At 42.4% G+C, this 15,807-nt stretch overlaps 2 protein-coding genes across 5 annotated transcripts in view; one reads left to right on the forward strand and one right to left on the reverse strand.

Annotated features, from left to right (window-relative positions):
- The window catches only part of NOSTRIN (nitric oxide synthase trafficking), a 28,147-nt gene extending 22,933 nt beyond the window's left edge, over positions 1-5,214 (forward strand). The window contains 5 exon segments of the mRNA XM_075117653.1: positions 883-971; positions 1,374-1,499; positions 2,200-2,314; positions 4,330-4,413; positions 4,690-5,214. Coding sequence (XP_074973754.1) covers positions 883-971; positions 1,374-1,499; positions 2,200-2,314; positions 4,330-4,413; positions 4,690-4,823 — 548 coding nt within the window. The 3' untranslated portion in view covers positions 4,824-5,214.
- A 733-nt stretch (positions 5,215-5,947) lies between these two features.
- SPC25 (SPC25 component of NDC80 kinetochore complex) lies at positions 5,948-13,980 on the reverse strand. Of its 4 annotated transcripts, none has more exons than XM_075117931.1 (8): positions 13,891-13,905; positions 12,437-12,502; positions 11,509-11,666; positions 11,363-11,428; positions 10,237-10,383; positions 8,928-9,032; positions 8,079-8,177; positions 5,948-6,229 (listed from the first exon to the last, which is right to left on the reverse strand). In XM_075117931.1, the coding sequence occupies exons 3-8, from the start codon at positions 11,660-11,662 to the stop codon at positions 6,105-6,107; spliced, it is 696 nt and encodes a 231-aa protein (XP_074974032.1). In that variant the 5' UTR covers positions 11,663-11,666; positions 12,437-12,502; positions 13,891-13,905; the 3' UTR covers positions 5,948-6,104. The 4 variants fall into 4 exon arrangements, with proteins under 4 accessions (XP_074974032.1, XP_048725885.2, XP_048725887.2 ...); XM_048869928.2 differs by lacking the exon at positions 13,891-13,905 and adding an exon at positions 13,796-13,814; XM_048869930.2 differs by lacking the exon at positions 12,437-12,502 and having other exon boundaries at positions 13,891-13,980.
- Positions 13,981-15,807: the final 1,827 nt, after the last annotated feature.

The raw sequence follows: 15,807 nt of genomic DNA on the forward strand, positions 1-15,807 counted from the left end.
TTGTATTAAATTATGGGCCCCATCACAGTGCCTCATGTAAGGGGAATTGCAAGTGGTAAATGAGAATCCTCCATGCGCACTTTGGGTGTAACACAGAGAGAGTGTCATTTTTTATTCCAAAACATAGATAGTAAGCAAGTGAAAGTGAACAAAAACACAGGACAGCAACAGACTATGTCACTGCAATCTTAACTTTGGAGCCACTAGTTCATCTTTATATTGGGTACCAAAAAAAATCGCTTTAAAAGTTTTATGCTGCTATTGCGTGTGCACACACACACACAAAATCTTGGGGCTGTCTCGGGGTTGAATTGGTTCCAGCACAAATTAAAGTAACCACAGGTCTGCTCTAAAGTTGCTGCCATGGCCCCAAATGCCCTTTTGGGCAGCCAGGGATCACCGGAGCACACCAGTATTCCAGCCATCTCCCCTTTCCATTGGGAACATTGTACACACTGAATGCTGCCTGGACACCCTGACCAAACTTCTCAAGCTGAGCCCAGGCTGGTCCTATCAACAGCCCCAGTTCTGGGAACAATAGCACATAGCTACATCTGAGACCATTTACAAAAGGACAACAAAAATAGCAAATGGCTAGACAGACTGACTTGAAAGAAAAGATCAAAAGTTAAAGTGTGGCTATAGGATTATTGGGGTTGGTAGAGAGTAAGTCTACGAGTGTCAGAAAAGTTTACATATGAAGGAGGGAGAAAATATTGAGAGTGGAACACAATGGCATATAAATGGGAGTAATAGGATGAGATTAAGGAATGGGAAATTTTAGGGTGAATATGACAGTAACAGGGTAAAGTATTAGCCAATGTGGACTAGATGACCCAAGAAGTCCTTCACATGCCTGTCAGTTTCTTTGATACTTTTCAGGTCTGGAGCAGATGCTTAAAACATACACAGAGACCCCCTGATTTTCAGATGTAAAGAACCAGAAAGACACGGCTGTGCTCCTGGAGCAGGTACATTCTTATTTTAAACGTAGCATTTTTACTGACTACAGCACTTCATTTTGAAAACCTGGCTATGTCTAGGTTTGACTCGATGCTAATTTAGGCTCCAGTTTTAGTTATAAATTCTTGACCGAACCAACTGGTGTTTAGTGTAAGAGTACCAGAGTCCAAGAATTAGAGATCTGAATAATGAGTATCCAGAATTAAAGCCAATGTTTGACAGATGAATGAAATAGGTGAGAAAGGAAGAGGAAAGACACTTTTCAATGGCTCAGAGTAAGAGTAGACCTGTACAACCAATTGAGAGCGTGATTTTCTCTCTTAGAAAAAAGCTGCCTTTGATATTTTCATCAAGATACCTTGTAATATGAGGTCACTTCATTAATATTTACTGTAACCACTTGCCTGCAGACAAGTCTAAAAACAAGCCTTTTGCGAGCAAACAGCTGCAAACTATCCACAGTACTTGCAGAACTAGAGCAGAAGCGTAAGCCCACACATCCCTGGAGCGACTGTATCTCCAACTGGAAAGAGAGGGTAAAGCAGTTAATGTAATCAGTGTCATGACCACTTTTCTACTACTTTGCGTAGCATGTACTTTAACCCTTCTACAGGCGATTACTCGTTCTATGCTTGGTGCAGCAGAAGTTGATGTACTATCTGTTATCATTTTCAGTAAAAGGCTATTCCATTTTCCTTTCTATATCACTGACTTGATGTAGCTCAGATTATTAACAACAATGCTCTGGGCTTGCCCTTGCCAGTAGAGCTAGCCAAAGTGTTCTGATTTTATCTGAGCCAGCTAAATGTTTATTAGTAATACTGCAGCACCAAGGCTTCAGTCCCTAAGTCTGTCCCAGGCATTGCAGACAGACCGTACGTCTGGGGTGGACTCTCACTGAAGGCAAAGGGGCCCTGTACAGGCACAGAAGTCCACCACCACAGATCAAATGTCAGGGGCAGGCCTAATGGGGGTCTTCCTGTGGGCTTCTGTGTTAGAAATATTAGAAGCTTTTAGCTAAATGTTAGAACTCAGACTGTAGTACAGTGGCAGAAACCACAGAACGCTATGGGGTTGCAAATAACTCGATCTATTTCTAAAATGTTTCTTGTGCTTTATGAAAATCTCTAAAGAAACTTAACCTCTCAAAATGGGCACAAAAGGCTGTAGGTGATAAATAATAAGAAAGTGCTCTCATTATTTCCTTAATATTTATTTTTTAAATATCACCAACAGGACTGTGCACATAGTTCTGTCCTCATCTCTTGCTGTGTTAAAATGAAACGATTTGAGCACACCTCGAGCAGAGGGGCTGCCAGTGGGCCGGGGAATAACTCAAAATTTCTGCCAGGTAACTCCACACTGGATTCTTGGATCAGCACATAGGATTCTAGTTCTCCACTGCCAAATGGGATTAAATCATCACCATTCTGACTTGATATTACTTTACATTCACTTTGCACATGCGTAAGTGACTAGAAAAGCGTAAGGTGGTAAAAGGTCTTCTACTCTTGGACACAAATGAAGCACAGGATATGCATTCAGAATGGGTACTTTCAGCTGAAGCACTGTGGTGAATGGCATATCACAAATGACAGTGTCCACATCACTGGGCACCTCCAGTACTCCATTTTTGTGTACTCAAGTGGCATTGTTAGCTAAGTTAACATGCATTTTAAATGGCCACAGTGGCTTAAAATTTTTAAAAACAATTACATTTCCTTATGCATATTACTGCTAACAGTTTAGGACCTGATGCTACCAACACTTACCATTGTGCATAACACTTACTAAAAGAGTAGTTCTATTGAATGGATCACCACTCCCACAGCAAAACATGGAGGAAAACTCTGCAGGAAATCCTTGCAGAATTCCTACCCACGTCATTCTATTGGGATGGATGGGATGTGTCCCCTCTGGAGTAGGCAGTGGGCCCAGTCCAGAAACCTCACAATCACAGGGGTTCCTTGCAGAGGCCATATGTTTCCATTGCAGTTGTACCCTTTGCAGGAGTTTGGGTGGGTGGAAGGAGAGGGCAAGTATAAGGCTGTGGAAGACATTGAACTCCCCTTCTGTAGGAGAGAGACAGGTGAATGTCAGGACATGATCCCTTTTCCCCATGTGCTAAGAACGGCAGTGTTTGCAGGATGAGGCCCTTAGCTCTTAAAAACAAAGATTTTGCAAATGTAATTTAACTTTTCAGCATTTATGCTATTATTTTAAATTACACATGTTGCTCAACATGGACAGAGAAAATACAGCTTCACAGTCTGGTTCTCTGTCATAATGCTGCAATAGTTAATTTAAAAAATTACCAGTGTGTACGTGTAAATTGACATAAGTCAATTCACCTTAATTAAGTCAGTAAACATTTCCATTGATTTAGTTTTGTAAAACACTTTTTAAAGAGACCTGATTTTAGGGCCTAAATCAGCCAACACAATGTCTTTTAATGATCTGTGTTAAGACAATTGGTATGTGCCAAAAGGAATCACTGCCCAATTAGGTTTTCTGGGAACTGTATTACAGATAAATTATGCTAAAGATAATATATGTGTGTGGATTTAACAATGGGCAACTTGTAGTCCTTTATTATAGTAATGCCAAATTCCTAGCCACAGACATATCAGTATAGGGATAGCCTTTGGTCATGCTAGTGTCCTACAATAATCCAAAAAAGTTTGCCATGGTGGTTAACGGATCAGAAATTCCAGTCTTCTGCCAGAAGAGTCTTCCAGAAGTCAGAGGGTAGTATGGGAAAAGGGGAGGGATGGAGGAACCTCCTCTCTAGGCCCAGTGCACTCTGTTCACCTTGTTAGAGGGTTCACAGTTCTGTGGGGTCCCACAATAGTTTGAACCTAATCCAACTTCCATCAACATTGATTAGGAGTCTGATCAGATCCTCATTTGGGTTTCACTTACCTGGACGCTCCACAACCTAATCTTCCAGCTTTAACTGAGATAACTGAAATAGTTCTCAGAATGTTCTCTCAGCTATAACCATGTTCCAAAAATTAGGTTTGTGCCTTTTCACTATCAAAACAGATAATAGTTTCCACATGCATACATTTAATGACATGCTAGTTATTAAGAGCCAGATTTTTAAGAGATATTGAGATGCCTAATAATGCGGACAGGGCCCCAGTTGGATATTCAGAAGTGCCTAGACACCTATAATGAATTAAAATCGATAGGAAAATCCCACTAGGTGCCTGTCTGCATGTGTAAGTAAGTACCTAAATACCTTTGGCCATAGGCCTATAAAATTGAACTTTAAGAAACTATTATTACACAAGACCTCTTTATTTCATCCTGCTTTACTTGTGCTGTTAGTGATTGTATTCTAATGATTTTTTACACAACCAGGGGACAGCAATCCAGCAAATGGGATCTGCAAGACTTTGTATGACTATCAAGCTAAAAGCGATGACGAGCTAAGTTTGCAAAAAGGTAATTAACATCTTCCTGTTTTTTCCAAACGTTATTTCAGCTGAAACGCTAGTTTGAGGAATGAGACTGAATGCAATGGAGAATAGGGCCATGATATAATGCTGTAGTAAGCATGGTTTGTCATCCAGTTTTAATTCCGTCTTAAACTAGCCACCAGAGACATTTAAACTTAATTAGACTGTGCTATAAAGGAGACAGGGGAAGAGAGAAGTATTAAACAAGGGTCAATGCAGAAATGGCACAATACACATGTATAAATCCAGTTGAATTAATAAAAATACATTATCATTCACCAGAAGGATAATAATGGATGGTGGTATGGGACCCTTAAGGAGAGAAACGGTCTCTTTCCTGCTACATATGTGGAAAAGTTCCCTATTTCCACAGATGAAACATCCTCAGAAGCATAAGAAAATAATTAAGATCACTGAGGTGCCTGAAGACCATATTTCTTTAAATTGTTCAGTTTGTTAAATAATCAAGGTCTTTTCCTTGCCAATGTGATACATATCAGAAGTGAAATCTGCCCAGTGTTGCTTGAGTTTGCCTTCAGTCTTTTGTTGAACCAAGCGTACTGGCACATTTCTCTCCACTGATGGTAGAGCCGGAGTGTGATCGTTTCTATTATTGTAAGCCTTTATTAAAAAACAAAGTGATTGCTACTTTACTCTTGGGCTAAGTTTTTGAATGAATAGAAATACCTCTATTAATGTAGTACCCTGATTCTTTTGGAAGCTTTTAAATGCAGAAGTCAAATCCTTTGAGGGTAAAGTTAGCATAGCCTATTGCAGTAGTTCTCAAAGCCAGTCCGCCGCTTGTTCAGGGAAAGCCCCTGGTGTGCTGGACCAGTTTCCTTACCTGCTGCATCCACAGGTTCAGCTGATCGCGGCTCCCACTGGCCACAGTTTGCTGCTCCAGGCCAATGGGCAGGAAGGGCGGCCAGCACGTCCCTTGGCCCGCTTCCCGTAGCCCCCATTGGCCTGGAGCCGCGAAACACGGCCAGTGGAAGCTGCAATCAGCCAAACCTGCAGATGCGGCAGGTAAACGTTCAGGGAAAGCCCCTGGCAGGCCGGACCGGTTTGTTTACCTGCCGCATCTGCAGGTTTGGCTGATTGCAGCTCCCACTGGCCGCGTTTCGCGGCTCCAGGCCAATGGGGCTACGGGAAGCGGGCCAAGGGACGTGCTGGCTGCCCTTCCTGCATCCCCCATTGGCCTGGAGCAGCGAACTGCGGCCAGTGGGAGCCGCGATCAGCTGAACCTGCGGATGCAGCAGGTAAGGAAACCGGTCCAGTGCACCAGGGGCTTTCCCTGAACAAGAGGCGGACCGGCTTTGAGAACCACTGGCCTATTGGATTGCTTTGGTCTTATTTCCTTGAAGATGTGCTGGCTTTCTTTTGAGTTACAAGTTTAGTGACTGGATTGACAGCCAGTCCACAGTTACATGTGCGGAGACAGTGGACTGAAGAAATATTTGCTTCAATTGTTTAAATGAGTTACCAAAAATACATCTGGCTGATAAAGATGGACTAAAACATTTCACCATTTTTCTTTATTTAGAAAATGGAATATTAAAAACATACATTTAATATTTCCTTTCACTCCACTGTTATGTTAATACAAAAAGGAAGAGCAGGGAATGCACATAGAGACAGGAAGAGAGGTATGAAGCCAGTTTTACATATAGTTGCAGATTACTTATAAGACAAAGCTGTAAAAGCTTTTCTAATGTTGGCAACAAATGCAGCAAAGTTGTTGGTTTCTCTCACTTTTAGCTGGAGTTCTGCTATACAGTCCAGAGGAGGAGAGCTGCTTGTCACTAGAAGGAAACAATTAGAAAACAATTTTTATTTCCAAGACCAGTGAAGCATGCTGTGATACTTTCTAGTCAAGTATTCCTTCCCCAAAAACAAAATTGAGTCAATTATTTCACAATGTGTGACTTGAATTTTTCATTTAATGAGTCAGGTAACAGCTATATGCCAGCTGAGATGCATTTTCATTCATAATATTAAGGGTCTCTTATCCTTTCACTGACTTTAGTGTCATAGTAATCTAACCATTTTCTGTAGCTTTGCATGTGCTCCATTTGTCTAGTTTAAGCCTAAAAATCCATGGGCTGACTTTCAGCCAAGAAGAAAACAGCACCTTGTCTGAGAGCACATAATATTATTCTGTCATGCCCAGACCTTCCCCTTGTGGCATTGCTGTCACTGCTACTCAAGTTATTGTCACAACACTGCCTACCCTGACTCAAAAGCTGCAGCATGTTCTGACCACTGGTTACTGCTGAGCTCCATCAGTTTTCAGACAAATCGAGTGGTGGGGGAAGAGAGAAAGATTAAGAGACCCTGGGGATTAGAGTATAGTTTCTCCCTGAAATAGTAAAAATAGATGTCCCTCATCATGCTCTCTGATGCATTAATTTCAGAGGAATAATAGGGTTTCTATTGTGAAAATTAGGTTCAAGAAATTCCTGTAGTAAGAGAGCAATAAGTTGAACAGCAGCTCCTAAAAGTTGTATTTCCTTAGTGCATGTGGGTTATGGTGGAAGGAAAGGATCATTAATGCAGTCTGAATTTGAGTGGTACATAGAAACATTCAGAGAGGCATGAGTGAGTTCCCTATTTTTAGTGTGTCTCCCATTTAATGCACAAATTTTGATTTCTTAGCAGTAGGAAATAAAGTTGTGTTGGTGATTAATGGGCTCCCAAAAGTACAGATTGGGAGTGTTGGCATCCCCACAAAATTCTAAGGTGAAAAAAACTGAGATGGTCACTCACACGCCTTTCCTATCTTTTACCTCTCCTTCCTTCATGCTTCACTTACTTCTCTTTTCTCAGCTTTTCCCCCTAGCCATTTCTTTGCTTAATATCTCAAGGCCAGCACTTTATACACACAAAGGTGGGAGAGGGAAACAGTCGTGTATTTATCTTATCGTTAAAAGAATGTTTAAAAGTTACAAAATCAAGCATTCAAAAGTTAGGAAATGCCAGAATTAAGGTTGCTTGTGCAACCTTAATTGAGCCCTCTTGTGCATCTGCATGGCGATTTAATTACATGAGCACATCCTACTTTTTCTTCTGAAATCCCATTTGTTTAAAGTGATGCTTTCCAGATGGGTACCCTGGGCCAAATTCATTGATGGCAGTGGGTTTGCATAGAAGTTAGAGGACAGGACTTGGCTTTCTATTTTCTAATAAACCAGTTCTAACTCTTAGACTGGCCAGTTTTTTAAGGTTTTGGAGAAGGTTTTGTGGGCATTGGTGGAAGGGTTTCTGGCACCTCGAAGGTAGGGCCAGGTCCAGATTCTAAATTGGAAACAGTTCTTATTAGCCCTGGCTAGCCCACTTCTTGAACCTTGCTACCCTCTGCTGCCAGTTCCCAACTACTCTTGCCCCCGCCAGTTCCTAGCATAAGGGCTGATAAAGAGCTTGAAGTGTGGTCTGTTTCAGAAAGGCACCGCAATGGCTGGGAGGAGACTGCCAAGGGACGGCTTCAATTACAGTGCTTGTTGGGACAGAGCTTCAGCTGTAGCATTCTAAAGACTGAACTGTTCGGTATGGAACTTGCTGCCCCTCTGTGTGTGTGCACGTGCACCTCTCATGTGAGATTGGTTCAAAAACCACTTTAAATAAAATACAGTCTCTTTTAATATCTACACATACCTTCATAGTCTCCCTGTTCATTTATAGAGAGAGTAAACGTGTATGGCTTGTCAGGATCTTTGTGGTCAATACATCGAAATATAAACTGCAACTGTTCATCTAAAGCAAAGGCAGAAATAGAATTGAACAAAATCACGAACTTCGCATAGGACGCTCGGTGGCATCCACAAATTTGTTAGTCTCTAAGGTGCCACAAGTACTCCTTTTCTTTTTAGTTAAATTTCAGTTAGTAAAAGATATTCTTGCGCTAACAATAAAAAGTACAATAAACCTAGACTTCTCTTTTTGTAAAAAGGGAAACCCAACTTTTGGGCTTAAATTATTTGAGTATTCCTTTAAACTACTTGACAGTTGAGTATAGGTCCAATGAGTGCCCAAAACAAAATTAATGTTGGATTTTTTACTACATTAGAAGATGCATTTATACAGTCCAAAATCTTTATTTGTATCAAACTTTAAAGATTTTAGTCATTATAAATTGAGATTAGTTTATCCGAAACTTTTATAGCTATATGTCTTATTTCACCTCTATCAAGTCAGAAGCGTTCCTATGGCAGTAGCAGACATTTTTATTGCTTTATAGCCATACAGAACAGCAAGAAAGGATTTCTATTGCTTTGCAGCAAACAAATCAGCAACACACTGCTCAGATGGACTATTAACGCAAGTGAAGATAAGTCACACTCATAACCATGTAAATACTACAGTACTTTTTTTTCCTATGTGCAAGCACAATTTAAAAAAAAAACTACCCCATTTGTCTCGTGTGTGAGAGTGATGGTATTTTGCCAACTTATCAGGGGTATGACTAGGGTAAATAATTGAACACACGTGCACTTAGAAACTTACCATAAATTCTGCGTATTTCTAGCCCCAGCCGCTCTTCAAACAGTTCTTTAGACTTACTCAGTCTTTCCAGCCGCTCTTTGGTGGCCTTGTTTTTAGTAGATATAACTAAAAAGTGTCAAAGCAAGAGTAAAGCATTTTCAAACAAATTTTAGAACACTGGAAAATCCTTCAAAATAAGTCTATTAAAAGCAAGTGTTCTTCCTTTGTTAAATCTCCCTAATCATGACAACTACCCCATTTCTATTCATTTAAATGTGAGTAGCACTAATTATTTACACACTCTAGCATGTGGTTATTTGGTTAATATTATGAATGCTATTTTAAGAATCAAATAAATGCTTTAAAGTATATTTTGCCATTCAAAGCATTATTCATGTAGTTGCCAGTTATGAAAATATAGCTTGTTAGAATGAGGAGTTACAGGATTTTAGGTTTTTTATTCAGTGCTCCACTGATAAGTGACCATTTATATCAGGGGTGGGCAAACTTTCTGGCCTGAGGGCCACATTGGGATTCCGAAACTGTGTGGAGGGCCGGGTAAGGAAGGCTGTGCCTCCCTAAACAGTCTGGTCCCCATCCCCTCCCTCCCTCCGACTGCCCCCCTCAGAACACCCGACCCATTCAACCCTCCCTGCTCCTTGTCCCCTGACCGCTCCTATCCAACCCCCCCCTTCTCCCTGTCCCCTAACTGCCCTGACCCCTATGCACACCCTGACAGGCCCCCCAGGACTCCCACGCCTATCCAACCGCCCCCTGTCCCCTGACTGCCCCCTGGGACCTCCTGCCCCTTATCCAACCCCCCTGCCCCCTTACCATGCCGCTCAGAGCAACAGGACAGCCAGCCATGCCGCTGCGCAGCCTAGAGAACCAAGGCAGGCCGGCAGCTCTCACAGCTGCGCTGCCCGGCAGGAGCTCACAGCCCCGCCGCCCAGAGCGCTAGCAGCACAGTGAGAGGTTGCAGCAGAGCAGGGACAGCAGGGGAGAGGCGGAGCCGGGGGCTAGCCACCCCGGCCGGGAGCTCAAGGGCTGGGCAGGACGGTCCTGGGGGCCAGATGTGGCCTGTGGGCCATAGTTTGCCCACCTCTGATTTATATACAACTATTCAAACTAAGCACCACATTATCTCTACATCCTAAGCCACTATTGTCTATGCTGTACAAGCATTACAATATTGACATGCTAACTACAAAGATTTGCACAGCTACAGTGCTGGAAACACCTATTGCAAAGCCACCAGTATACTCTTTAGAAGACTTCACGTTCCAAAAGTCTTGGAGTGTTTTCATGTTCATTCAATTTTACAACTTACTTTCCTTTTTTCTTGTCAACTCTTCCTTGAGCTCTTGGATGCGATCAATAAAGTCTCTCTTTTGTTCTTCTTCATGCTTTATTTTGGAATTCATTTCAGTTAAGTCTTCTTGCTTTTCTTCAATGCATATGTTCTGCTGGAGGATCTCTGTGAGGAAAAGAAAAAACTTGAATATTTATGGCTAGCCTTGGTTAAATAAGTCCCTGATTCTCCACATACTTTTGTACACATGCATAGCTCTATGCATAAATGGTTCCCTCAGAAATCTAAGATTACTCATGTGAGTAAAGTTATGCTCAAAGTGCTACAAAAACACATGTGCATAAGTTATTTCACCGAGACAGAGAAGTCCACATTCTTGTGTGCATGAGGCAGCCCTTCTACTGCGAGCATCACGTACAAACAAAAATGATTCTGAACGGTTTACGTGCTTAGAAGGAAAGCACAGAATAACTTCTAAATGCAGGCCCTCTGGCATTTCCTCGCTGTTCAAAAGTGCAGCTTGGCATATTGTCACTTTAAAAGTGTGCAATGGTCCTATCGTTACTCATTTTGTGTCAAGAGATCTATCTGTAACAGTAGACTACCTACTGCTAGTTACATTGTGATTTTTTTATCCCTAACTTTTTACAGTGACTTGCAAAGCTAAAATGAGTGAGTTAATCCTAGATTTACAAGGTGACTTTGCCCACTAATCAGGATGTGAGAGGCAGTTAGCCCAGAAATAAGTTATTAGCCGTGCAAAACTGTACTCTACTGCACAAGTAAACTTTGACAGATAAGTAATTTTTTTTGTTTTCTTATCACAGTAAACTGACTTTGTACCACAACTGGTATATTTTCTTGAGCTTTGCAAGACTCTCCTTTATTCATTTCTTATTAAGTGGCAAAATCACTCAGTGCTATACAAGACAGATCTTTTAACTAGATTTTGGCATTTCTGGGTTTGAAGAACATCACCTATTCTGTTAATGAAAGCATTTTGACCAGAAATCCTGGTCTAATACCATCTTCATTTTGGCTTTGCAGTTCACTTTTAACTGAACCATTTTAAGCTGAAGTGTTTTGTTCTGACAGAACACATTTAGTTCATTTTAGAAGTTATAAATACAAGCCAATACCATACCATTTCTGTACTCCAGAATTTTGTCAATCATTAGATCCCCTTCTTTTAACTTCTTGGACCACTTCTCTGTAATAAAGACATTTATTTTAATCAGCTGAAGACAGAGTTAAAAATAAATTAGCTATGTAAACTCATGACTATTGTACCTGAAAGTGCTTTTATGGACTCCTTGCATGATTCTCTTAGTCCCAAAGTCTGGTTGATGTGTTCACTACCACAAATGCTTTTGAATTTCGTCCAAAATTCTTTGATCTCTTTTTCAAAAAGGATCAGTTCATCTTCTGTTTTTATCCGGGACATAGTGCTATAGCAAACATAAAAGCACAACACGATCAGACAAGACAATCTGAGCTGTTATAGATTAATAAAGAGATGTATTCTCCCCAATACTGATTGCTGTTGAAACTTTAAGTGCTGTTCTTCTTGTATGTTTTTGAAAGCTCTATCAGTTACTTTTAAACAGTTATGTTACAGCATACAACAGAACTTACTACTACTTATATTTGCCATATTACAAGTGATGTGCTGTCTAGATCAGTTTATTCAGAACATGATTATGAATAGAAATAGCTCTAAAACTGTCTATCTCAAACATCAGTTTGATGCAAGGATGCAACATCATGTTTACTTCCTGTTCTGATGTTTTATCATACACATATTGAGCAGAAAAATAGAAGATATACTGAAATGTGACGACATATTACTGTGCATGTAGTTTTTCCCCCAACCTCCAAATACTGTATTCCACTCAAGTAAAGAAGGGAAACTACATCTGCTAGCTCATTTTGAACTGAACTAAACATATTTTAGACAGGGGAGAAAAGTTGTCTGTGGAAAAAATCAAAAAAATTTTCCCCTTCCAGAATAAGAATCAGATTATTTAATACTATCCGGTAGGAAGATTTAGCTATGGTCTAAAAGTAGAGAATGTTTTGAAATGGCTGCTACATATTGAACTGGTAACAATCATGGGAGTAGGGAGAATTCCTACAAGTTTTATCATCTGGGTAGCGTACTGTAATCCTAAAATAAACATTTGAGACAATTTTTCACATAGCTTCAGGTTGCTGTTACCTTATAGTCACCTTCTCCCCAGGCCCATCCAGGAGTAAGTCCTTATTATGGACTGAGTAATTTTCCCTTAAAAAGAGAGGTTTCAGAGTAACAGCCGTGTTAGTCTGTATTCGCAAAAAGAAAAGGAGTACTTGTGGCACCTTAGAGAGCTACAGCTCTCACGAAAGCTTATGCTCAAATAAATTGGTTAGTCTCTAAGGTGCCACAAGTACTCCTTTTCTTTTTTCTTAAAAAGAGAGTTATTTACATTTGAAACATCTATTAAACACGACAGTGTACCAAAATATATTGCACAGATATAATTATGCATTACTGTAAATATTAATGCATGCATTATACTAATGATGCTGTACGCATAATTAAACAGATTTTGTGTAGCCTGAAAGAACAATGAGAAGGAAAAAAAAAAAAGGCAAGACTGTTCAGTCTGCGGGCAGTTCTATTCTGAGAATTACTGTAAAGGATTGGTGGCTACACTTCCTCAGCAGACATTTCTTGTATGTATTCATTTTCATTTCTGTTTATTTTGCTAATGCCTTGATCTTGCAGGCTTAGGTATTTAAAGCTGTGCACTGTGTCCTTCCAGTGACTTCACTGGAAGTCAGCACAGTGCAGAAGCCTTTGCTGAATTAACGTTTTATTCCTACCTGGACTGCACTGAAAAGACAACATAGCTTACTCTCCTGGAGCTGTATCACACTATTAACAAAAGGGTGACCTAAATCAGGTTGCAGAATCTCTATTGTTGGCAATGCAGAAGCCAGAGAGAGCCCTGCTTGACTTTCAGATTCCAGACTGACTTTTCAGGTTAATGTGAAACCCCATAATGCCACCTTTAATTTTTCAGCCTAAAAACACATTTCATGGCTGATGCTTTGCACCATAAGGGTGCTCTGCTACTATTCCCTTATTTGGGTTCTCACAAAAGCCAATTTTCCTGATTGTATATACCGCCTTTGAGCGTTCATATAGACAGTTCATATTGACGTAATACTGTCCGGCTGTAACACGCTGTAGGTCCAAGGGCAGCAATCACAAATGCCGGTGCCACGCAGCTGGCAGTTACTTTGGGCCAGCTCCTCAGAAGCATTTGGGTGCCTAACTTCCATCGACATCAATGGGAGTTAGGTGCCTAGACGCCTCTGAGGAGCTGGGCCTTTAAGCCTGGTTACCTAGCAAACAAGCAGGAGCACGAGCCACCGAGCTTAAGAAGGGGAGGGGATTTCTAGCCGATTCTCCTACCCCCGCGCGGTGGGAGACGGCGGACTATGGAAAGGCTCCAGGATGCGCCCGGGTCACGCTTTCGAGCCCAGGACGCTAACTCAGTGAAAGCAGCACCCGGGCTGTCTCCTAGCGTACCTCTGCCCCGGGCCCTGCGCCCCCTTCTCCTCAGCCCCGCGGGGGGCGCGGCTTGGCCGCCCAGCGAGCACCCCGCGCAGATCCCCAACACTCACCGCCAGCGTTTGAACCGTAACTGCCCTCCCGCCGCCACCACAAAAGCCGCTCTCTGATTGGCCCCCCCGGCGCCCAGCAACAGCGCACGCAACGACTGGTCCTTTCCTGCCGCAGCCGGCAAAGAAGCTCCCTCGCTATTGGTGGAGCGGCGCGGAGCATGATGGGAAATGTGGTCCGTTGTCAAACGGTAAGCGTGAGAGGGGAGCGACGGCAATCGGGGCGGGGCTGCGGACCCCACTCCTCCAGCCTGCCCGCCCACAGGTCCCCCGCCCGCCGAGCGACCGTAAAAAAGAGCCGGCTGAGGGGAGGGGCGCTGCTGGCTGCGAGGCGGTGTTCGGGCTCTGCGGCAGCCGCCGCCCGAGGATGGGGTCGTGGCCAGCCGGTGTTTCTAGCGTCCCTGTGTCATCAGCGGGTCGCCGGGCCCCTGCAGCTCAGTTTGTGCGCAGCCCCCGCACGGGGGAGCGCTGGCTGCTCCAGCCCGCCATCAGGCAGGCTGCCCGCTTGGTGTGCTGCTAGCCGCTGAATGGCGCTGGGTGCCTTGCTGAGGTTGCGTGAGGCCAGTAGATTTGCTTTCAGGTGGCGCCTGCCAACCCGCCCTGTTAGCAAACGCCCCCTCCAAAGGCTGCTAAGGGGTGAGGGAGGCTTCTCGGCCAGTTCATCAGCACAAATCCAGCGGCAGCGAGGACGCTGCCTGGGAGTTTGGGACAGAATCCTAGAATACCAGGGTTGGAGGGGCCCTGACGAGGTCATCTAGTCCCACCCCCTGCTCAAAGCAGGGCCAATCCCCAATTTTTGCCCCATAGCCCTAAATGGCCCCCCTCAAGGATTGAACTTGTAAGCCTGGGTTTAGCAGGCCAATGCTCAAACCACTGAGCTATCTCAGTGAACCTTGTGTAGCCCCTGCAGCCTGGTTAGAGTGACCTGGCTGTCCCTAAAGAATAGATAAAGCCAAAGATATTTAGTAGTCTGGGGCGCTGGCTCATGCAGTCCTGCCTCTTTAATTATAGAGGGAGCATTCCATAAATGGTTCTTCTTCAGTGCCCTTGAATGAATGTTTTTCCTTTCATGTAACTGGCACTGAGTTTCGGAGAAAATTGCATTTTTCCTCTTTTCCTCCATTTTGTATGCAACAGGATAAGCAGAGGACCCCCCCCCCCAAAAAAAATACAAAAATAGTCCTCTGCCATAGCATAGTTCTTCCCGGGGTTGTTTAGTTACTCTTTCTAAAATTTAGTTGTATTACTGTTTATTTTTCCTTTTCCCTGCATTGTCCAGCAACTTGCCAACATACCACCTCCAGTTTTTCAGGATCTATATGCAGCGAATAGGCTACTTGAATGCATTGTTGACATACCAATAATAAACATATATTCTGCTGGTCCCTCATTGTCCCAGAGGAGGAGCTGGATCTACCTGCAAGACTCAGAAAAGAAAAAGTCCTTTAAAACAGGACTTAAAACAAGATGCTTACTCAGTTGACTCTTTTAGACATTAAACAGTCTACCTGTACCACACAATAACAGCAAATGATTATTTATTTAATCACAGCAGCTAATATAGAATGAACACTATTGTCCTGGAACAGGTACAGAGATGATTCTCTTGCTTTCTAACATTGTGCCTTGTGTTCTACTGTACTTTGGGCAGGAGGTTAACATATTTGATTCTTATCTTACAATTATTTGTATTTTCACAATCCCTAGGAGCCCCAGGCATGGCCAAGACCCCATTGTACGAAGCTCTGTACAAACACCTACTTTGAAAATCTTAAATTAATTTTATTTTAAAATACTTTGGATATGTACTACAAAAGTCATATTTTACTTACATGAAGCAACCATTTCTGCATCTTTTTTCATTTAATTTCACTCAAAGTGGCAGAACTGATTAAGTGACCTGTAAATGTCTGAGAAGTT

This window comes from Caretta caretta, chromosome 11 (genome assembly GCF_965140235.1).
Source record: "Caretta caretta isolate rCarCar2 chromosome 11, rCarCar1.hap1, whole genome shotgun sequence".
In the NCBI taxonomy this organism is placed as follows: domain Eukaryota; kingdom Metazoa; phylum Chordata; order Testudines; family Cheloniidae; genus Caretta; species Caretta caretta.

Excerpts from the sequence above, each read along its gene's own strand:
- SPC25 (XM_048869930.2), bottom strand. The coding sequence starts at position 11,662 with ATGTCCCGGATAAAAACAGAAGATGAACTGATCCTTTTTGAAAAAGAG. Across the intron at positions 11,429-11,508 it reads GTCCATAAAAGCACTTTCAG|AGAAGTGGTCCAAGAAGTTA; the intron begins GTACAATAGTCA and ends TCTTTATTACAG. Across the intron at positions 8,178-8,927 it reads AGAAATACGCAGAATTTATG|ATGAACAGTTGCAGTTTATA; the intron begins GTAAGTTTCTAA and ends CCTTTGCTTTAG.